The sequence below is a fragment of the Haemaphysalis longicornis genome, unplaced genomic scaffold (genome assembly GCF_048455015.1).
Source record: "Haemaphysalis longicornis isolate Haplotype H1 unplaced genomic scaffold, Haemaphysalis longicornis Haplotype H1 scaffold_1, whole genome shotgun sequence".
Lineage (NCBI taxonomy): Eukaryota > Metazoa > Arthropoda > Arachnida > Ixodida > Ixodidae > Haemaphysalis > Haemaphysalis longicornis.
Window position 1 is genome coordinate 411037906 of NW_027526203.1, and position 24427 is coordinate 411062332.

Genomic DNA, 24427 nt, shown 5'->3' on the forward strand with positions numbered 1-24427 from the left:
TAAAGAATAGCCCTAGGTGCGTCGCTTCTTCACTACAAAATCCATCAATCCCTGCATACTTATCCGGTTGTCCGCCATCAACAATATGTCGTCTGCATACATTAGTCCTGAAACCCGTTGTTCCACCACCTGCCCGTTTTTCATGTATAAGTCGAACCCCAGCGTACTGCCCTCTAGCTTCCTTTCTAACCCCGCCATGTAGATCATGAACAGCAGAGGAGAGAGAGAGGACATCCTTGTTTCAAACCCTAGTAGGTGTATACAGGCCTATTGTATGCTATCCCCTCCCACACTATCTGCACTTGGTTCCCCCGGTATAGCTTCCTACTCCCTCGTCCTCCAGGATATTCCATAGTCCAAAGGTATAGTATAGCACCACCCGGCGGGTTGTACAGACCCCACGCCGCACACATTCCACGTAAGACGTCCATCGACATATACACTTCCGTCTTGCTACTTTGCGTGTAAAGCACGTTTGTGTTCTTTCTTAAACACGAAAATGTCCGTCCATCCGTCCGTCCGCCCGTGCATCGATTCAGCCGCCCGGCCTCTTGAAGGAGACGTTTATATAGTCAAAACATTTATGAACAACTGAATCTGGAAGCACAGTTCATACATTTCGACATTGTTCAGCAAAAACAAAACATTAAGGATATTTGAGGCAAAACATAAATACATAACTGGTACATCCAGTGCTCTTTTCTTCAAGACTGGACGTGCGAGCAATTTGGGAGGAGCGAGACGGGAGGGTAAGAGGGGTGGGCGGGAATGGAAGAGAGGCGTTTACGTGGCAAGGGCAGCAGAAGAATATCGTCTTTCGACGACATCTGCAGCGAAGCGAGCAGATACACGGCTATTTATTTTTTACTGTACATTTTTAACCCTTGAATCGAGACCGCAACACGGGCGAATCTTCAACACGCATATGCACAGAAAAGGTTAAAACGGGGGTATACACTACTGTACCAGGGTAACAAATACACCGGGGGGCGCCTATTGGCGAAGTCCGTGGCCTGAAGTCGGGCTAATCCCTCCTGCACCACGGAAAGAAAGGGCAGATCAGCGCAACCAGCGCCCAAACATTCCACATCCACAATGGAAGGTAGCAGGGAAAGACGGGCGCGACAGAGGAATTAAGAACAGGGCTTAGACAGCGAACGAGAGGCGGGCAACCATAGATTAATGGATAGAATTTCCATCCTGAGATCCCGCAAAAGATCCCCACCTTTTTTTTGCGCTTTTTGGAGAAATTATGAGGAGAATTATGAAACGTACTTTTATCGTTCTTTTATAGCTGGTTCAAAAAAAAAATGGTGCGGTCGGCCATTTCTTATTCTTCCCACCACCATGTAAGATAGTTTTCTAAGATAGTTTCCTTCGTTTTCTAAGATAGTTTACCAGTTTATTGCTCAGGCCCTTACCCTCCTACGGCTACTGCTGAGTCCTCGATTATCTCAGACTGCCATTGAGTACGCATACGCTTTCTTCCTAAATTCGACGAAGGCCGCGATTTCGCTCTGAAGCGTCATTCTAAACTCCTGCACCCTGTCTCTTAGTAGAGGCATTTTTTTTGCTTGAACTGGCTGCACTGGTGCAAGCAGTGCAGCATATGTTCATTTTTTTTTACTAATTGATATCCCCAGTAGCATTCCGCACTGGTCTGCACGACACTGCACTAATCTGCACCAGTTCAGGTAAAAAAAATGGCCCTAGTGACTGCAGGTCTGGTTTCCCTTCTTTTCACTAGTTGGGTACTTTTTCTTCCCAGATCTAGCCTAATTAGGTTCCCCACCAACCTGTGATCACTGCTACTTGAGGGAGGGGGGCTGAGGTGCTGTTGGAATGCAGAGAGCAAGCGCGTCCCCTTTGCCTCAACCCGTCAAAAAGTAACAAAATAAAACTGTGGTTGACACCATATAGTTTCTTAGTATATTAGAGAGGAAACTGCGCCTCGTAAGCCATGTCGTCGTGGGGTTTCATGGGAAGACATCCCTTCTGGCTTGGGCTTGGCATGACAATTGGATTCTTAAGCGGTTTTTGGGATTTGCTTTCTTCACTATGCATTAACACGTTTACGCGCTACAAGGAAGCCGAAATCCTCCCGTTCCTGTGGTAGCCGTGTTCGGTGAAACAGCAGGCAATGCGTGATCGCACCTGACGTTGCTCATGCCGCAGTCGAAGGGCGTATGACTGAGCGGGTAATATGCCGCCGCGAAATTTGTAGCCGACGAAAAGAAGAAACAAAACGTACTTCGACGAAGACAAGATACGGCAGATACGGGCGCTTGTATGCGTCCTATCTTGTCATCGTCCACGACAGTGTAACGCCACGTTTTCTTTTTTCTTGTTAAACTAGCTGACGGTCGCGGTGCACCGGTTCACCACGAAGGCAACGTTTTCATAGGCACGCTCAAAAAACTTTCGAAACTCTTCAAACAACTTATTATTTGAAATAATTGTAACAATAATAAAATCAGTCTCTAATGAGTTCCTCCCCCCCCCCCCCCCCCCCAATATTAGCATTGTTCGTAACTAAAACCTACAACCTTGGCATGCGGAATAGCGGGCACAACCGTTCCGGCAAAAATACACTTTACTTCTTTTTTCCTTAGTTTTAAAACAGACTGTTTTTATTTTCCACTTACATAATTGCACACTATTCTTCACGTTTTTGTGGCACTTCGTTTAAATTTGCGGTCAGTAAAACGTTTCAATCCAAGCCAATGATGAAACTAAGGCGAGCGCGATGTGTAATGGCGGTCCATGACGACACAAACAGTCTTGATGTGAACGCATAGACGCTAGCGCCAGATTCCTCTCTAGTGTATACAGTAAGAAACTCTATGGTTGACACATGACAAGCACAACACTGGGCGTGGCATCTGTGAATGCTGCTTTCTCGCTCAGAAAAAAAAAAACGAACAAGCACTATTTTTTGTATAACAACGTCTCTTAGTGCAGTATACGTTCACTTTCGAATAATACCGCTTACAATTTAGGAGACATGTTAGCGGGTTTGAAAGGCGCTACTGAATGGGCTACCTAAAAAAAAAGAGAGAAAAAAAAAACAAAAAACAACTTTCGCTATCTCGACGCGCTGTCTGTCATTCGCGGATCGCGCGCGGAACAGCAGGCCAAATGAGCCGCACGGCCGCTGCCGCCAACGTGAGAGTACGGCATCTGTGGGTGACGCGGCTATGACGCACGGCTCGTTCCTGTGATATCTCAAATTGTCGGGGCCTCAGTGTGACGTAGAGCTGCAGCGAAGTCGTCACGAGCTCTGTGCACCTGCCGGGGAAACCACCCTTCTCCTGACGTATTATGACGATCGCATGAGAGCTATGGGGGCACAATGCTTCTGGCTTCATCAGCACTCGGCAGCACGACTTCGAAGTCGCTGCTAAAAGAACTAGTCTAAATAGCAGTATCAACCAGTCGCGTAGCTAGAAATATTTCTCGGTGGGGGAGGAGGGGGAGGGGGCTATACGCCACCGGAAAAAAAAGAAGAAATAAGAAGCGCCTGCGCCCAAACTGTCTTAGTCATTTTTCTGTTTCAATAAAGCCAATATTTTAGATGCCTCGTTCACTGTAATATCTACGTAAAAAATAAGAGTGTACAAAGGACTCCCAGGAGCCACTTAACAAATTGACACTGCACATTAAACTTTTTTACACCCCTTTAGCCGAAAGGCGTGTAGCCGAAGTGGAAAAAGGGTGTTGGGAGGCCCTTACACCCTTTTTCTTGAATCTCAACACCCTTTTCCTAGCTCTACACCCTTTTTGTGTGAAAAAAAGGGTGTTGATCAACTTAAACACCCTTGGTTTTTCTTAGGGTGTTGAAAGGGTGTGGAAAAGGTGTTCAGCTGTTCATTGAATAGGGCCATGATATCACTGTAAAGAAGACATCACCTCATATACTTCTCTACTCACAAGAAATTTTCAAACGCAAAAAAAAAAATAATAATAATTGCTCGTGTGCAATGATCGCTCGTTTCCATGTGCGGTACACCTCATGCCCCAAGTTTAGCTTTGGCACGTGAAACACCAATTCGAACCCTCAAACTTAAAAAAAAAACTATAGTCGTGCGGCGAAAACGGTGTTTACCGACTGCAACACGCTTGGCTTTCTGTAGGTTGTTGAAACGATGTGAAAGATGTGTTCAGTTGCAAAAAAAAAAAAAAAGAGCAGCGGAACTGGGGGTCGACCTAGTTTCTTCCGGTGTTGCTAAGTTTTGTTATGTTTGCTAAGCTTTGGAATGTTCTTGCTAAGCTAGGATGACCGCTGAGGGGTGAGGCCAAGTTTAACCGGATTTTACAAGGCCGTTCCAGTGCCCCCTCCCCACTGCCAGAAGATCCAAGGGGGAAACAAGCTAGGTCAGCCCCGAGCTATGCTTTCTCCAGCCTTGCACCACTATTGCAAGCTGCGCCAATCTTTTTGCCTTTTAGAATACAAAAAGACGAGTACCTTTGAAATGGTATAGTAAGAGGTGCGCATACGCTCCTTGTGCTCACACTCTAACAAGCTCGAAAGCCGGCTTCACTGTTATAATACCCTATCTGCGGTGGTGCACCCTTTACAGGTGCCGCCGTCCTTTTTCTTTGTATTTTTTGCTAACGCCACTGAAACTAGCTCAAGCTTAAACAGCTTCACTGGTAATAAATTATGCCAATTCATATTGCTTTAAACATCGTGAGGTACAAAACAACCTTCGCTGGTAGAAAATGTTCAGTCCACCCATGTAAACAGGTACAAAATGCCTCCAAAGTTGGAGGTCTCCACCTTTTTTCTTAGTTGGCGGTCTTTTCTTACACCCTTTTTCTTACACCCCTTTTCTTTACGCCCTTTTTCTTAGTTTCGAACAACCTAATTTGTAGCTTTACAACCTTCTGGGAAAAAGGGTGCTGAAATAATGGGTGTTGAGGTGGCGGGGAAGATTTGTTTGGTATTTAATAACTTCTATAAGCTATGGAACATAAAAACTACCTCGTGATTAAAAAGTTTTTTTGCAAATCCGCGTGTTGATTTGTATATTCTCATAGTAAAATCCATAGTTCCAAAATTAGCGCTAAAATATCTGTTTTTTGCGACCAGCCCACCGACTCGATCGGGGGCTTTCCTCTGTTGGATATAAAAGCAAGAAGAGCACATGTATTACTAAGTAAGTATGCACTCCATGTGTCGCTTGCATCCCGTTGGTTTTCTTGCTCAATTCATTTGTGTTCCAAGTGCAACTTGTGCGTATTGACTGTTTGTGCTGAATGGTGCGCGCTCCGCCGATTCACATTGCCACGCGTAGCTACTGCCCTGGCCACACCCTTATTTTAGGGTGTTCAGCAACCTGACACCCTTTTTTAGGGTGTTCAGCAACCTGACACCCTTTTTTAGGGTGTTCACACTAAGACCCTTTTTTCATCGGTACACCTTTTTTTTCGACAAAACACCTTTTAAAGGTGTTGGCCATGGGACAAGATTCTTACACCCTTTTTGGCCAAAAAGGGTGTAAGAAAGTTTAGTGTGTGTTATTTTCTAGGTTGTTCCGTTTTATTACATCTATTGGGAGTGCAAATAGCATCAGCTAAAAAGGATGAAGTGATCGGAGAGAGGGGTTGCATCACTCAGAAAATTTCGGGGGTGTTCTGACACCAAACCCCCATCCACCCACCCCCCCTCCCCCCTACGGGTACGCCCCTGGTAACAATTATTGCAATAAACGCAACCTTCACATTTAGTGCGGCCTAAAATCCTGCAAATACGTATGCTGAATCGAAAGCAAATGATTTTTCACAAATTTCCGCGCTTAGCCAGGCGATCTATACCAGGCGGCCAGGTGGTCTAGACCGTATAGCAGTCACATGAAGCGTTACGACCTTAGCAGTGTCCTTGAAATAGGAAGATCGGCGGATGTACAATTATTACTCGTTCTGAAATGTACATCTAATTCAGACAGCAAAGTATACCATGCAAGCAGCAGATTATGCAAGTCGCTCGAGCTAATGAGCGTAAGTCCGCATATGATGAGAGCCGGCTATTGGCACCAAATCACTAAGGATGTCGAGTTCCTTGGTTTGAAAATAAATGGGTTAGTGGGGGCAACGAAGCGCCTGGCCCATGATGCGCCCGTCGTAGCTGAAGGCAAGAGCGCCGCAATCGCGTACAGGCTCTTCAGTTTGTCGCCTCCATTCGAAAACAATGCACCGTGAGGGAAAGGCAGAGTGTAATGAAATAATATGAAAATATCGGACGCTCTTTGATCTGCTTGCACAAAGGACTGGTAGTGGGACGCCCCAACGACGAGCTCCAAAGCCCCAGCCTCCTTCAATTACACACAAACGTTCACCTTAACGCTTCTCCTGCCCGCAGCTTCTCCTATAATGCAGATAAAATACAAGTATGTTTTATTCGAAAGGTCTGGCGTTTTATAGTGCCCCCAGCGCTTGTCAGACAGCAAACGATGCCGTATTCACTAAGAAATTAAGCAATTTAATCCAAAATTTGATTATCCAGCTCAATCGTGTGTTGCGTGAAGTCTGCAATGACGTATCTAGGGCAGGTGCTTAAGCGAACGTTAGTATGCTTACTAGGGCTGCAGCGAAACGCGAAACGCCTTGTTTATCGTCAGTCTTCCTAGATGGCGGGACGATACCGCTCAGGACCGCCGTCCACGCTTGCTTTGTTTTTGACCGGATTTGTTTGCACCTGGCTAATTTTTGTAACGGTAGATAGTAATCATTTTGTGAAGCATTGGGTAAGCTTGACAGAGTCACAGAAGACAATGTCGCTTATGCCAGTTGGCCAGTGTAAGCTCAACGAGCCGGACGGCGGTATATAGTGCGCGCAGTACCCACTTGTGCTTCCATGGTTACGTGTGCGTCCGTAACTTTCATTGTTTACCCCACCATTCTTACTGATATAAAAAGAGCATGCATTAAATTTAAGCGCAAATAGCTCGTTCTGCAAGCTTTTAAGCCCTGCCTAACTTGCGTCTGCTCTTGCCGGCCTCAGCCAATCGCACAGCTGCCTATAATACGTCATAGATTCTAGTGCGGAAAATGAGCTAGTGGGTTGCATGGCCATTCTCCTTTTTTCCCTAATAATGTCAGCTTATTTGATTGAAGTGCGCGTTAAAAGTGGTGTCAGTATTACTCTAACGAGGCAATCTTTCGAATGAACCGAACCTGCATTTTGTCCTCATGGCCTCTTTCACAAAAAGGGAACGCGTGCGATCAACTAATACTGTCTACTGAGACACGTGCGCACCCTCGAAGCCTGTGAAAAGCTGTTGAGCCACGGTACGCGCGCACACGCGGAGGCAAGCAAGCTGCGCACGGACCGCCTGGAGCGCGGTTCCTGGGGTTCGTTGTCACACATGCGCGGGCGAACAACGCCGAGAAATACGGAAGCGCAGCTGCGCCCACGTGCTTGGCATGCGGCTGTCCCTCGAGCAATTAGCGCCGGCAGAATCGCAGACTACGTCAATCAGACGCGGGGGGTGCCCGCAGCGAGTAATGAGCGCAGTGTGACTTAATTTGCCAGCCGTATACGCACGTAGCCCGCCGCAGACGGAATGCAAACAGGAAGTTACGAGCCCGAAAGCACGAACCGAACTTCATCAGTACAGCTGAGCCATCCCGGTGAACGCGGATCGAAATCACGAACGTTGAATCTAGCGTTCGCGTTTCACCCATTGCTCGCTACATTTTCCGAGTTAACACATGCACGCCCCAGAAGACGTTGCCGATCTTAGTTTGGCGGAGTTACGATGCAATCGCCCTAGGGGCTATTTGTCACATACTTTGTCACGGGATAGCTTGGATTAAAAAAAAAAAAAAAAGGAGGGTTACAGCCGCTTCCTGTAGCCACACATCTACATGCCCATGTACTGACAGCAGACGGGGATTCTGCAAGGTTTACAACTACTCTGTGAGCTATGAAAAGTAAATGAAACTCGGCGTAACGTTGGAGTCGTCTTAGCGGCCCATTGTAATTTAATTGTATTGGGGAAAGTTTCCATAAAACAAGAGTTACGGTCGTTTTCCGCTGAGCATTCGCGATAAAGCTGGCTTTGCCGCAAGGCGGGCGTTTTTGTTGAGGCACAACTGCTGACGCATACAAAAAAATTCACGGAACCCTATCCCCAAACAGCTCCGCTGTAAAAAAAAATTTGACGGCCAGGCCAAGATAGTCTGCAAGACCACAGAGGAAAGGAAAACTGCAGTCGGAGAAACCGGCCGGTCCCCACATTAATTGTGCAGGGCGGCCCCGCGTCTGGCTCGCAACGATAGCCCACAGCCGCGGGACGCACTTGTGCGGATATAGTATGTGGGATTTCGGCACAAAGGCGACAGCTATCGGGACAGTAGAGAAGTCTAGCCACCCTACCTCCACTACGGCGCGCCTCATCGCCTTCGTTGCGTCGGCGCGTTAAACCCTACAATCAATCAAATCAAAATCTATGACCACCGAACTTATACAGGTGCACTTATTATCCGGCGCAACGCTTAAACAACAACAACAACAACAACAACAACAACAACAACAACAACAACAACAATAATAATAATAATAATAATAATAATAATAATAATAATAATAATAATAATAATAATAAACACCTCTACATTTTACCCTCCCACCCACCATCCCGGTTGAGGGCGGCGAGCTACGGTGTTCTTTGACGTGCACGTAGTGTCCTCAACATCGCTATTGTTTTCCGACGCCATCCAGATTTCAGAGGAAAAGCACTAATCGCAGCGAGAACTGCGCTCAACGAGGCGCGACTACTGCCATTCAGACGGGCAGAATCAAGCCTGGCTATTAGACTCTCGGGTGCGCCTCGAGGACGGGACCATAGAGCCGAACCCGCCTTCGTCCTCGCTCCGAAGGTCGTCGCAGACAATGGAGGCTACTTCGAATAACCCGACTCTTAATTCCCACCCTGTCAAATTCCTGATGAATTCATTAATTTTGCAAGGTTCTCAATTGCCATCGCGATATCAGCAACGTGAACCTTCGCCACCGTGAGCTCGTCCTTTTCTTTTTTTCTTTTTTTTTTGCCTTTTCAAAATGTAGGCGGTCAATCACAAATGAAATAAAATCACAATAATCACAAATAATCATAATCACAAATTTATCATAAATTTTCTTTGTTGTTGTTGCACGACGTGTTTTTTTTTTTTTTTTTGTACAAAGGCCCAGTTTCTTTAAGTTGCAGTAACGGAAGCGTACGCGCCACTCCATTCTCTGCCGCCCCGTTAATGATAGTACTGGGAAACCTGCGACACAAGCGCCACCTACGATTTCTTTCTTCTCGTTCCGCAAGAGGGCAAACGATTCGCGTGCAAGGCATGCCTCCGTGCCCTTGAATGCGCCGCGCTCGACCGAGCGATGGGAGACACCGAGTTGCTTGGCAGCTTGCAATTAGCGGCGCTCCAACAGCAACTCGCGCATACCGCAGAGTGCTACCAACACAAGAGCTAGTAAATATTCCGCCCACTCACACACACGCCAGCGTCACAAACAAAATGTCGCCCGCAACGTCGACGCAAGAATACCGTTGGCATCAAGGGGCTCTCTTCCCGAGACCTGCTGCAGGGCAACGCGGTCTGTGCTCCAAGGAAGTAACTGGCGGAAAATGACAAACGAAATACGGGACAATACTTGTCCGGTCATTTTGTTTGTCTCTAAACTGTTTTTTTATTTATAGGCGACAAGCCACCGATGCCCCACCACGACAGATCCTGCGACCGCGACTTTTATTTCCTCTCAGGTTTTATATACTTTGGAAGCTTTGGCGGGACAATGCAAATCATCGCCTGTGAGCTGTCAGTCACGCTTTCAAGAGATTATGGCTGCCGGAAATTTCCGGGCCAGGCAGGCATGATTTACGCTGCCAGAAGCATCAACACGTTCGCTTCCACCGGCGCCTGAATGCATTGCTGAGTGCATTGCTTCCACTCGGCGAATTCGATGCGCCGTGCCTTTCCCATTTGTCTTCGCCATCCCCATTTCACTGGAGGGCGCAAATTGCCAGCCGCTTTCTCATTACTTTCCTCTCACCAGGAAATCCACCCGTGGACAAACGAACCCGGGAGGGAGTCTGGGGCCCTGCCAATTTCGGACAGGAGAACGCGCGGATGGGAGCCGCGGTGATGCTGCAGGACAAAGAGAAGCCAGCGGCACGTTGGGTAGGAGCGGCATACTGACGAGAGCTATAAACATACTCCAGAGTAACGCGTGTCCGGACTATTCCGAAGCTTTTTTGGATGACGCATGTTCAGACGAGAAAGGTGCGTTCACAAGTGTCGTCTTCTTTCCGGAACATTCCTGGGGGATTTGGTGACGTCGGTTACGACGACACACCTACAAGTCCTTTTGGGCAGGACTAAACGGATTGCGAGCAGGTTTAACTGGTGTAAAATGTCCGTCAATAAACGAACACACAAACAAAATATATCAACACTAACCATTAAGCTGGCTAAAATCAAAATTCTAACATTTGAAGTACCCTTGAACAGCGTTGTAGACAGGTGCGACGCCATTGCAATAGTTCGTAAGGCGGCCACGAAAGGCAGATGGTGTTCTCTCCTCTTCCTCTTGATAGATACATTAGACACAGATACATGAGATTCTTTGGCGAGATGACACACGTCATCAACCGGTAGCACATTATAGATCGATCGATCGATCGATCGATCGATCAATCAATCAATCAATCAATCAATCAATCAATCAATCAATCAATCAATCAATCAATCTCCCATGCTTGAACAGTACAATGAGTCCCAAAAGCTTCGCTACAGAGTGAAATAAACGCTTACTTGAGCTGAACCACAGATGCAATTTCAAATATTAGTGAACATTTACTTCAGTGTCCTTTAAATAAAACAAGGAAGACAAGGAACCGAAAAAAAAATTTGCGTCGTTCCACGTTGTGAATTCAAGATTAGCGCGATAGCGGGGTGCTTGCTGCCCCTTGATTGTTCGTTATTTTAGGTTTTGCAAGGTTACAGTTGGCTTAAATACGGCTATGAAAAAGTAAATTATCAGGAACATTCACACAGCGCACAATCTATTCTAGGTTAGGACACACAGCTTTATTATACACATTCCTCATAGCTACGGGGTTCCAAGTTAACGAAAAGAAACGGGGTTGTAAGTTGAACGACGCTAAGTTTACCTACTTAGCCCGGGTTTCGCGCGGATCGTCCGCCGCACGACCAGCTTACGGTCCCCTACACACACAGAGCAGCTAGCACAGGCGGCCGGAGGATCGATGCAGCGCAGCGGAACGCCTCTGCCAGCCAGAAAGACGCGCGCTTCTCTTTCTTGCTGGCTCGGCATTCTCCCGCTCAAGATGGCTTCGCACATACGACGGATTATTCTGAAATGGCACAGCTATCGCGCTCACGTTAGAGGCAACTATGGGATTACATTACCGCAACGCGCCTCAATGACCAATCATTGCTATGAAAGGGACGAAGTAGACTAAAGACGGTTCGACGTAAAATAATGTCGCACCGCTGCTCACATTTTTGAGCCAAACATTATTTCCGGCCTCGCTATTCGCCAAATCTTTCTTTGTACGCATGATTCTCCGCCATTGAGATGCATTGTGGCAAACTAGATAACTACATTTGTACAGTGCGTGCTGGTGGACGGCAGGTATACGGAGTAGCGGGACTCGTGGCGAAGTGGTGAACCACAGGAAAAAAACTTGCCCTACACGCGCGCTTACGGTATTTTACCCCTACTCGTCAGCACATTTAGCACTTAGGTTAACGCTCGACAGAAATCATCACCGCAGGTCTCCTCTTATCTTTCTTTATTACTTCACGATCCCAACTCGATTCATTTTCGCTTTCTGCTCTTCATTCTCTCGCAGCCCCGTCAAGAATACGCGAGGTGTACGCTAACCGAAACAACGGTTATAACAAGCTGGCCGAATTTCCAACCCCCATGCACTGACGTACGGTGAACAGGAATAAAGATCAGCGATATTACGCACACATACCGCTCAAGATATTTTTGATACATGAAAGAAGTAATCGCAACCAGAGACATATGACTGAAAATCGGAGCCTTCTACCAGTCCGATGCCTGAAACATCATCAGCTATGCCATCCATGCGTCGGTGCCCGGCCCCCCATAAGGCATGTACCCCCACCCAATGCGCACCAAGCACTCTCGCCCAGTTTGCCGTGTCGCTCAACAGATCAACAGAACGGTCGACGCTCCCGTCATATGGACCAAAAATTGGGCGGGTGTACATCCGCCATCGACAACGACTTTTCAGAAGACATAACTATAGTGAACCCTATTTCTGTAAAACTTTACTGCAGCCGTACGATGCGGCTGCAGCAATCTATGTATCAGTCAGCGGAGCGAACGTGCTTCAAGTAAGTTGGTGAAATGTGATGCGCGCAAAAAGAAACTGAAGCCTTCCAGTAGCGGAAAATAAAAGAACGCAAACTAGGGCGATAAACGAGACGAGATGGACACACCGGGACAGGTGCTTATCCTGGTGTCATCCTCTCTCGTATTCGAACTAATTTGCACTCCTTTACCGTCCCTCTAAACCATGTGCCAGCTTGTCCCACAACAAGGCAGCAACAGCTCGCGTTTTTGAAAATTGTGCAGTTTAGCCCCCTTGCACTGGAAAATCTTTTATCATAAAATGGTGCGGTGCACGCTCGATGAGATCTTCGGACGTGTGCGGACGGTACCGGCGACCGATAAAAGTGCAGGGCACTCGAGGCAGCCCGGCTCTCAAGCCCTTCCACAAGGTGAGTGTATGTTTTGTGGCACCAAGGCGTATGATAGGACATCTTCAAAAAAGGACGAAGAGACAAGCACGACAGCGCGTCACCGAGCTGCAGGAAACGAAAAGTGTAGACTCTTGCAAGCTACCGGAAGTGCAGATTGTTGTCCTTTGCCTTTTCGCGCTTGTGTTTAAGGTGTAACCACACATCTGCCATTACAGTGAACTGCAGTGACGTCACGCAGGTTTGCAATGAGTTTTCGCGCTACCTCAGCCCTCGAGAGAATGATTTTCACCCATTTCGAGGTGCCAAATGTTTGGCGCGTGAGCACTCCAACAGCGCGAGACTGCTGTCTAAGCAGATTCCACGTTCGCAGCGAAGGGAATCTCGCGTTCCACTTTACGGCCCAGCAATGGGCACATGAACCCGGTTTTTCTTTTCGCGAGCCTTGTGAGCATCAATATTACGTTTACACGATGCATACCTAAAAGAAAGTCGTTTTCCGGCGATTCTCTCCGCGCGGCAAACACGGAATGTGCCTTGCACTCACGATCGACATGTGCGCGAGCAGCAGGGCCTCACTCTGCGGTAAACAGAAACGCAGAAAAAAGCTCGCACTGGTGCTTTGCACACAGCATCGACAGCTGGGCTACGAAGCACGCCGCAGTGGGGGCGCACAGGTTAATTTAGAACACGTGTCCATCCTTACCGCGCGCCAATCCACAGGGGGGAGTCGGGCCCGCGCCCTCGTGCTCAGCCGCACAACGCTGCAGCCACTGCGCCGCCTATGCGGTAGTAAACAAAAACGCAAACACGGAAACTGTATGCTACAACTCTCCATTTCAGGGTTTCTTAAACTTCGTAGCGCCGTGTCAGACAACCGTGACCGCAACAACCGCGTCGACGTGACTGCGCCGGCACAGTGGCTTTCGGTTTCGTACTAAGAGCGCGCAGTACTGCCGCCGCCGCCAGGACAGCACGTTCCCGTGAAGATAAAGAACCCAGTTCATGCAACTCGAACGCACTTAACATGCTCTCCCTTCAACCGACACAGAATAAGTCCGAGTCGCACATGCGGCTGCATTGCGTATTTAATCCGAGCACTACAGGCTGCGTGCAGCACCGTTGGAGGCAGGCACGTAGCCAGGATTTTTGTTCGGGCGGGGGCTAAGGTTATTCTCCGCCCCCCCCCCCCCCCCCCGGAAGAAAAAAAAGCGCGGTAGTTCGCAAGCGCCCTTAAAGGCTATGAAGATAAAATACATGTTTGGTTCATTAAAAAGTCTGCCTTGTCCCGATAACAATTATATCAGTTTTACAGCAAACTTCAAAGGAATTATCGATATATTAAATTAAACATTTGAAGCAATGGCGAATCCCCGCCCACTTTCCGTCGGCGATTTCACTATGACAGCACAGGATCTTGTTGGACGATTGGTGCCCAACGACCTAAGTCACCGCCAAGGAACATGATTGCGCGATTGTAAAGGGGCCTCCATTGATCTTATCATTGAATTCCAACGTGCAGTTAACACACTCACAACTACGTTTTAGTGCTAGCCTATATATATACCACTCCTGCCGATGTTACTTCACTGCAGCGCTAAATTTGAAAATTTATGATATTTGTTGCATTGCTTCGGTTGAAAAAACGTCTGTAATTGGAATGGAGCTGTGCGAGTTACCAAAGGCTAGTGCTATTAAATTGAACAAGGTTGTGTTTTGTCTTCAAATAGGCCCTTTAAGGTTCTCTCATGATATTGGTGTTGATTATGATTGTATTTGTGCCAGGTTAAGTTGTAAACTGGGTGAAAATCCGCAGAACGCGTGGTACAAATCTATGCCCGTGATACAGGACATACATTGCACGCACGGGAACCTTGTGCAGGCATTGCATTAAACGCCCATAGTTTCATGCAATTACTTGCTTTATTTCAACGTGTGGAGTACGATGAGTGTGACATCCACAATAAAATGACGTAGGCGGTAAGAATTAGATTTTTTATTTAGTTGTTCTTGCCCAAAATGCAAAGTAAAATGTTTTTCCATTCAACGTCCATACATTAGCTGCCAGGGTAAAGCCAATGGAGCTCATTCTGCGCAGTATACATCGAATCTTTGCACTTGCGTTATGTGTAGCGCAGGTCTTATCTCCAAAAAACGAGAGGCTATGAATTATGCATGCAAGAAGCGTTATATCAATAGCAATAATTTCAACAAATATCAACCTATACATACAGACATCACGCGCAAGAACAGCGCTGTTAAGGGTGAAAATTACACGAACCTGGCAGTATTAGTCCACACGCAAAGTGGAATAATTCAGCCATCGGCATTTGCTAAGTCATGCCAGTTTAAATTTGCGCTTCTGTTTTGAGTCTCAACGCAGTCCGTTTCGTATACTATAGCTTCTATCAGGACTCGGAGCGGACATGAGAAGCTTGTGCTTTGTAACATAATGAATCTGGTTGACATTTCCGCACAGCCCAAATGTAGAGTCTGCTGTAATGAGCTTGGTGTTCTCAAATAGTTGCATTACTACCGGTCAAGTTTTCAATGCTTCGTGCATAAATGCCCTATAATCTGCCTGAACGCGTGTACTATCAAGTTATACCTTTTCTGGAGCAGCCACCCCCTTTAGTTACCACTCCCAGATGAGGTAGAGCAAGTCACAACAAAGTTCGCCATTCAATGCTGTATCGAACTTTATATTTAGCAATAAAAAATAATAACGCAAATACGGCGATGTCTGACCATACTCTTGCGGTTAGGCATGTTCTGTGCAAGCTGAGCAAAATATTGCTGCGTTTTGAATTTTGTCGTGAGATCTGAGGAAAGAGTTATAATGCAGTCCTACCAATTTGGTTTCAAACTTTAATGAAAGGACCTACTTTTTTAGCTGACGCGTGCACTGCCATTTTTCAGCCGAGTACACACTGCCGGTTTTAAAGCTAAACAATAAAAAAGTATTTGCAGGTCATGAGCATGGGCGGCTCTGGAATGTATAGGGCGCACCGAAGTTTTTTAGTTTTCGTTGCAGACGCGGGAAATGAAAATTATGTTTGAAATCTCCTTGGTCCACCAGAAAACGGAGGATTGGGCAGCTGTGCAGAGCCAGCATGACCTTCGGGCATGGTGCGATGCCCGAAACAAGTCAGCATTTTGTTTCCCGGAGTGCACCAAGAAAACATGCGTATTGGCATGGCCCCACATACAGAAAGACCAAAGACTACCATGCTTTAGCATGAAGCCGACAGTAACGACACAGTTAAACTATTTCCTTGGTTGACAGCGACCGTGATGTTCAAACTAAAGCATGGTTTCAGGCTACGACAGGATAGATTGGCTAAAAATTGCAAAGTTGTTTACCGTGATAATTTCTCGGTTATTTCTGTTACTTAAGAAATGCTGACGATTGCTCGAAATGTCCTTCATGCAACATTTTAGAATGTATATGTAGCAGTTGTGGATCCAGGAAGAATCACATCAGCGCGCACCCGTATGTGTGTGTGTGTGGGGGGGGGGGGGGCATAGAGGGGAGGAGGCGGGCGGAGGTGTGCTGGTGCTCTTGAGAGGGCCTGTTGTATGTGGCCCGTTTATTTCATTAGGAAATTCTGTTGTCATGCACTACCGATTGAGCCTTGAAAGAACGATACTCCTGCGCCCACAGAACTTCAAAGAAGGCCAGGAAGAGTTAAAGGAAAATTCTACCAGAAAGGCACGTTCGTTTCTTCGCCACCAGTGTGAAGGTCCTTCACTTGCGCTGCGTACGCTGCTATGGTTTTAAAATTGGGTGTAGCAGTGGATGCACACGACGATATAAACGCGGTAACAAAAGTCCTGATAACGGGCACACCATGCGACAGCGGCTATCTCACATGGAGTTTCGTCCCAGTAAAAGCAAACTATTAAAACTGCAGCCAGAACAAATATATTTTTCACTCTTCATGTGCTGATATTAATGTTGTCCCGATACACTCTGAGTAATCCTCTCCAACTTAGTGCATAATAAATTATTTGGGCATTTACAGGAGTTGAATTTACGTTTTCCCTCATTAAAAGTCTCCTATCCGCTCCACCGTGGGCGCTTTCAATTACCAATTCAAACGCAAATACTGCATTCGAAATAAAACGAGATACACATTTTTTAGCTCGCAGACACAAGGTACTGTGGTATCGTGTAAATATCAGGAAGTGAATATTTAAATATCAAAGAATGCTTTGATCTGCACCGCACAACTTAACGTACAATGCAACCTCCATCGTCAAAAGACATCAGTGATCATGTAAGGATTAGTCACTGGAAGAAAATGACTTACAATTCGATGCACCCCTCCGAAATCATCCCTCAGCGGTTCGCACCCCTCAGGCGCTTCGTTTTGTCACGGCCGGACTCGACTCCCTTTCCGCAGCGCGGAAAAAGAGTCGAGTCCGGCCGTGCTTTTGTGTAAACACCCATGCGAAGGGCAGACATGCACTTTCGTGGAATTTTCGTAGCATTTTGTGGAAAGTGCCATTAGTGGCACTTTCGAAGAATATGCAGCTTTGTTCACAGGCGACGTACCAGGCATACAGGCAGCATGGCGACGGCCAGAAAAATTACGGGGGGGGGGGGGGGGGCTGAAGCCCGGTCAGCTCCCCCCTGGCTACACCACTGGTTGGAGACAACACAGCCCACAGTGAATCAGTGAATCCTGGTCTAACTCACCGTGGCATTCAACGAAGGCCGGCTGGAGAAAAGCGACAATAGGAGTTGGGACCTTGGAAGGACAATTCCGACCACCCGCTGCGCAGGTGGAACAGCCTCGGCACGCCAGCCTCCGTAGAATGTCACGGCGAGTTGGGCGCGGATTATATGACAGCTGTGTATACCCTCAACAGAGCAGCATTTTATGCGCGTCTGTAAATTTGCGAACGCCGCAATGGTGTGCATCAAATTATGCCATAGCTTTTTGAGCTCAGCTTGCTGACTTTTGCAAGCTCATTTTAAAGCTTCATAAAATGGGCTTACCAATAACACTCACCAAATGACTCCAGTAAAATTGCGAACAGCTAAAATCAGTTACTTTTTGTCTAGGTTTCTCTCCATAACTTCTGCTGTTCCTCATGGCAGTGTGCTCGGCCCTATATTGTTTTCTTAAAGTTTAAGGTTATCTGCTGATGGATGCCTACTGCTTAAACGAACTTTATCCTTTGATGACCAAGTGAACCTTCAACGACCAAATGAACCTTCAAACTAACTATTCAAGCAATCGTCAAGCAATCTAAACTAACAAAAAATTTCATTTAAATCTTGTTTCAGGCTTAACAATTGCACATTCAAACAAAAAGATGAATATAAATATTCAGTAGGAGTTATGATAACTAGCCAACTTGGTCCTGTCCCATTACTAAAATTTGTGCAGTAGCCTAAAGAAAACTCTGATTCCTCCTGCAAAAACTAAGAGCAACACGTTCACTGATAGCAGCACCTCACTTGCTTACAGGTCTATAGTTAGGCCTCAACTCAGGTATGCAAGCACTGCATAGGACCCATTTCCTAAAAAAAGATACTCAAGAACTGGAAATGGCACAAAGAAAAACAGTTTGGAGTCTGGGTCATTTTTAGCAGCCATGACAACAGTTAACCACTTTAACCGTTATCACAGCCCCATTCCCCATCAGTACGCAGCTAACACATCATGACCTTGAGAAAACAGGAGGCAGCTCCTCAAAGTATGTTTTCACTTAATTAGCATCAATTCAACATTAATATGAAATCTTGCTTGCAGCACCACTTATTCCGTTTATCAAGAAGCATAGACAACGAGAATGTAACCCCAATTTTCGCTCACACTAATGTTTGTAAGCATTAATTTCTTCTTTGCAAAATTGAAGAGCATAAAATATTGCCCGCAGATGTGTTTTCAGCATGTGTTGCCACTGATTTCAAAAAGAGCCTTCTGTTTGCAATAACTAAGTATTCACTGCACTGCAATAATCTTCTGTGGACTGTTTTTTGTTGTTCTTGCATCTGGGTTTTCTTTTTTACATGCTAGTTTTTTTTCTTTCTGCCATGTGTACTGCTTCCTGTCACCTGATGCAGGTCCGATAATGCTACGTTCCTTGTGCATTGGCTTTTTTGTATATGCATATGCATCCCACCTTGTGTTTCAGACTGCAGTACGCACTGAATACTCCCTCTTCACATGGGAACAGCAAAAGAAGTCCCAACCAAGCAAAAAACGAAATGCAGAACTGCATGCGACAGTTACTGGCACAGCTGTGCCGTGTACTGCCAGGCATGAGTTGTCAGCAAGCTGTTCGCGATCGAGTTCAACTGCCACATGCAAACGTCTGGCCCATTTCAAAACACGAGTGCTCAGGAGCTTACATAACTGGCCTCCATTAAAATAAACCTTCCAGGGCCAGGGAATGAGCACTCAAGTGCGGCAGATACCTCCTCTTCAACCTGTCATCTAAGGATACAACCGGCACCTTTTGGTAAATTGGTAAAACGGACAAAACATCACAAAATATACAGGAAAAATTTAAGGTTACATCATTATGTGCCCTTGCCTAAGGACACAATGCACAAAAATGCCACAGATTATTGCCGCGGAATATTAATCGTAAGATAGTTTTGATAGCAGTGTTGAATTTTCATAGCCAAAAGAGTTATGCCCCACACCCTAAATGCTCATGCATAAATATCAGCAATGCACCCGAGGCTCTTAGTAAAACAAAATTGACAAAGCCTGACAATGTGTTACATGCAGGGTAAAAGTTCATCTTGAATGCATCGAATTCAATGGCACCGATAAGTAAAATATGACCTAAGTGATCATATAGTCTGAAACTACACACCCTGAACGTCAAGGACCTTCGATCAAATCATCGCTCATCATTAGCAGGTAAATATGTTTGGCTATATCCGGGCACAGCCAGTATATGAGAACACGTTTGGCAGATCATGAATGCCAATACAGTAGCTACAATAGACTACAACTATTCGAGTATTCCAATCAATTTGGCCACCTTAAAGCTCACGCAGGCAATGAAAAGTGATTCCATGAACACACCACTTGCCCTTGAAAGTGACTTGGAGATCGCCACCTTTTGAACGCTGAAAGAATATTTGTCTTCAGTGACAGCTAAGAAGTGCTTGACTCGCAGGGGATGTGTTATCAGTGGCAAGAAGGATGAAGCATTCCAAACAAGAGATGCCGTTGGGACGGTTGTCAACCAAGCCCAAAATACCAAAAACGATGACCCCAGCCTGTCAATCAGGGCCCACAGCAGAGCAGCTTGGAGTTGATAAGTGTACCATCGAGGGTGTGCTTGACAAAGAAATTCCATGCGGCTCCTACGTCATGATAAGAAGGCAGTTCATGACCGACAAGGGCAGGCAAAACTGCCTTCTCTGGTTGAAGCGCCCAACTTTGTGGGCTTTAGACTTGAAACTTGCTGGATTACTATGTGTGGTGGTGCAAGGAAAAGTAGATGAAGAAGCAGATTGATTGATTGATTGTAGGGTTTAACGCGCCGACGCAACGCAGGCGGTGAGGCGCGCCGTCGTGGAGGGCTGCGGGTTAATTTTGACCACCTGGGGATCTTTAACGTGCGCCGAAATCTCGTACACACGGGTGTTTTTGCTTTCCGCCTCCATCAGAAAAGCAGCCGCCGCGGCCGGGAATCAATAGACGAAGAAGCAGCCTCACACTACCAGCAGACTCATAAAAGCAGAGATTTGGAAAGGGACCCGAAGTCCTGCCTGCAGCTTCCAACCTTGGAACCTCCCCTTGTATACTTACACTGTATTACACATTCCATTGTACTTTCAGAAATGAACTTTGAAACTCTGACAGCGAAGCCCACTTATGACCAAGGTTTGCACACGCATTCAGAACCACACCATCATCACTAATGTGAAAAGCAGTTTATTAAATGATACCCGCGCTCCACTAGCACTTCAAGTATGTTTGAACTGAATGTAATTCGACTCAACTGCCAATATTATGCTGCTCCACAATATTCACCACAGGCACACAGCTGAAATGCCTCCTGTGACACTTCCAAATGCTTTCCAGTCACAAATTTTTGAAATACTCATGGTCTTCGTGAGCATTCCCAAAAGAATATTTTAGAGTAAATCTATGTTTAAAGAGAATAAATTTTAAACAGTTTCACACTTTTTAGTCCTTACTCACTTTAAATGGTATTTCAATACCTGCTAGCCAGATACCTTCTGGACCGACGATGCAGAAAGCACACACAAGCAAGCAGTAAGACACAAGGAGGCCACACTGCATACTTTTTGTGTGTTCACTTTTTCTTTCCTGGCTTGCTTTCTCGGAAGTTTGTAGCATGATTTTTACAATCCATTATTTTTACACTAATCAGTGATGCCACTGCTTGAACGTTTAAGCTTTCAACTGCCGCTGAAAGTTGTGACAATCTACAGAACTCAAATCTCATTCAAAATCCTGACCGCTGTTCAGCTTGAAAGGCATTTCCACCCATCAGCGAAGAGCGAGTATAATGCCTGTGCTCCACTGGCATTTCTAACCCATTTCAAATAAACGTCATCCAACTCAAATGACAGACTTCAAATGACGTTTGGAATCCACCATGCTGCACTACAATTTTGACGGCAGTTGAAAGATTTATCATTCACTCGCTATCTTGCACTGCAACAGCGGCCATAAGTTCCGTTTCCATACTGCAGGATAGCCTTTAAAATAAGAGGTAATCTCTTGCAATGAAACATCGCTACCTGTAATGAAATGAGTTTTAAACATAGCTCGGCAGTTTTTTTTTCTTACAAATCACTTCCAAAATATTTGCTTTGTCTGTACTACTGGGATGGAGCACGTAATGATAATAAAGCTTGCAGCCAACAGTGCAGCCTTGCAGCCAACTTGGGGGAAAATGAACTGCACGAGACACTTGTTAAAAAATTTTTCCGGTGAACTCGGCCTTGTTTTTCAGTACCATGAATTTTCTGAAAGCACGTGAAGGCTGTAGCAGTGGGACGAGGGTACAAACGTTCATGTCTCAAATGCATTTGAGAACCTTGAATGTCATCTATTAAAATCATTCGGCCTGATGCACATTTGAACCGAATGCCACTGAAAAATGTAGTGCAGCAGCATAATACTCGCATTTAAGCTGAACGACATTAAGTTCAAACACATTCGAGAATCTAATGAAGAATGGGCATAAGCTTTTTTAAAAGCACGGATTTGGAAACCTGGATGCAAACATGTTTATTTCTATTGAAACACGTTAGTTCTTGCGGTACCCATGTTTCTCAAATACTGCCTGCATTCTGCTTTTTTGCAGTGAGTGATGAAGGCCTTGAAAGAAAGAAAATGAAGGGGAAGTGGACAAGAGCCTCTTTACAACTTTCTCAGTTTAAGTGCTTGGCATATGGAAGACAGGTAAACTTTTACAGTGTAGATCATTGGTATGGTATTCCTCCAAAATAGACGTCATTGCGCAAACTCCCAGAGTAGCAGTGGGTGCAGAAGAACGGAAAGTTGGGCTAGTTGGTATGTGTTCATCGTGGTGGAATACAGAAGCACTCAAAAAAACAAGGACGAAGGAAGAAGTAGACAACACGGCGCTTGTCTGTCGGTGCAATGTAGCTGCACTGCATTGTCAACACATTTGTCCCGGATACAATTATTGGTGGCAAAATCAGCATATGGCCATATTTTCCCTCTGGCGTGGTGGCACAGGCAAAGCAGGCTCGTACTTTAAAAAAGTGCAACGCTGCAGCAGTCAACAAGGTAAGGTGTCAGAGCACACCTTGTTCCCTGCCCATGCCAGTGGCTCCCGATATAACCGGTTTAACCACGCGTCGCCACAAAATGGCACGCAGGCCAACATGCTCAGTGACAGCCGAGGTCCCGAGGTCAGTGAGCATGCCGGCGCCGGCTACGAACGTACTACCGACCAAAATGGCCCGGAGCGGAGTCACTCACCGAAGAACTCGCCCTCCGGAGGGTTCTGTTCGAGCTCGTCTTCGATCTGGCGCATGAGGGCCTCGATCTTCTTTTCGGCCTCAGTGGGGCCCTTGGGCCGCGGCGGGGTCACGTTGTACGGCAGCAGCGTCTTGGTGTTGAGCGTGTTGGGTTTGTAGCCCGGGTAAGGGGGCGGCGGCGGTAGCGCCTGCATGCAAAGCGCCTGTGGCGGCACTTGCGGGCAGGCGGCCTGGGGACTCCGCGCGGCGCTTTCGCACGTCTGGCTCCGCATCTGCAAGGCGTGCTGCTGTTTGCCGATCGGGTACGAGCACGACAAGCTGTTGTTGCCCGCCGTCGAGTAACGCACGCTCGGGGCGTACGACGAGGGCTTCTGAGCGCACGGCCTGCTCACCAAGCCGTTGCGCTGCAGCGACGAGCCGTCCAAGTTGGCGTAGATGGGGTAGTCCGGAGGGGGTTTTGCATGCGGATACGGCGGTGGTTCACACTGGCTAGCCCGTGGGCTTGGCGGCTTCGAGTCCTGCGAGCTGAGCGAAGAGCGCGGGCTCTGCAGGGCTGCGACGTTCTCGTAGATCGGAGCGGCGCCGGCAGAGCTGTTCGAATGCTGCGAGTCCCGGCTGGACGAACTGACGCTGCTGCGTGGACTCGAGTGCGCGCTGTCCGGCAGTCGAGTCTTGCCTGCGGCCCAGCGAGCGTAGTCGGGCGGCAGCGCTCCTGCACTTGCTGCTACTTCTGCAGACGGTGCTTTGGGCGTCGGGAACTTAGAGGCGGCAATTACGCTTGCCCGGTCGATCCTGGCGTACACAGGCAACTCCTTGCCATCGGCTAGGCTCTCGATTGCACCCAAAGCACGCCTGCTGGATGGGACGTACCGTCGGGGACTACCCAGCACGTCCGCTGACGCGTAGCTGCCCGAAGATGTGGCCGCCCGCGACAAAATGCGCCCATAGTCGTGATCAGCCGCCAGCGCAAAGTCTGGGTAAGACTTACTGTTCAAATTAGCATATATTTCTCGTTTCTTTTCGAAATCCTCGCCAGCTGAAGTGTCCGTGCGCTTCGGCGCCGTAGCTGTCAAGTGGTCCCTGGACGGCACTTCAAAAAGACTCAAATCTTGTAATATCCGAGTCGCGTCGCTCGCCAGCTCGTCGTCGTACATTGTTGCCTCGTTCGTCGTCCGTTGGCCACTTTACTCGTTCGCTCAGATGAAAGTTTGGTAGCGCAATATCTTGTTGGACGGAACCACCGCACGGAAGCAAACAAAGCGGAGCATTGCAGAATTAAATGCTTCCGCATGCACACCTGCCAAAAGGCAGGCTCACAACTTTCACCATTTTACTTCGCTGCGTCTCTCCGTCGTCCGCGTACGAGCGAAACCAGTCGGACACCGCCGGGTATGACGTCACAACAATAGCCTTTTGCCTGGAGTTGAGATACCTACGAGCACAAAAGTAGTTCGAGATGTGTCGTTTAGTTAGACTTTGTAGTAAGAGCAATAACTTAAATTGCCTTTCTGCATCCTATAGTCAACTTCTTTTAAATACTTCTTCATTACAACCACCGTAACAACATTTACCACACACATTATTTTCAGGTGTAACCATCCGCAAACGAGGTGCTAAGCAGCAGCAAAAAAAATCTGATTGTTGTTGTATACAATAAGAATGTGCATACCAAAATTTGACTTGTACAAATGTTTTTACTTGTTT

The 24427-nt window shown here is 46.9% G+C and overlaps 1 protein-coding gene across 1 annotated transcript in view; it reads right to left on the reverse strand.

The window, feature by feature from the left end:
* Jub (LIM domain-containing protein jub) overlaps positions 1-24129 on the reverse strand; it is an 86658-nt gene extending 62529 nt beyond the window's left edge. The window contains exon 1 of the mRNA XM_077686983.1: positions 22725-24129. Within this exon, the coding sequence (XP_077543109.1) occupies positions 22725-23877 (1153 nt within the window). The 5' untranslated portion in view covers positions 23878-24129. The remainder of the gene's footprint in view (positions 1-22724) is intronic.
* Between the last annotated feature and the right edge of the window lie 298 nt (positions 24130-24427).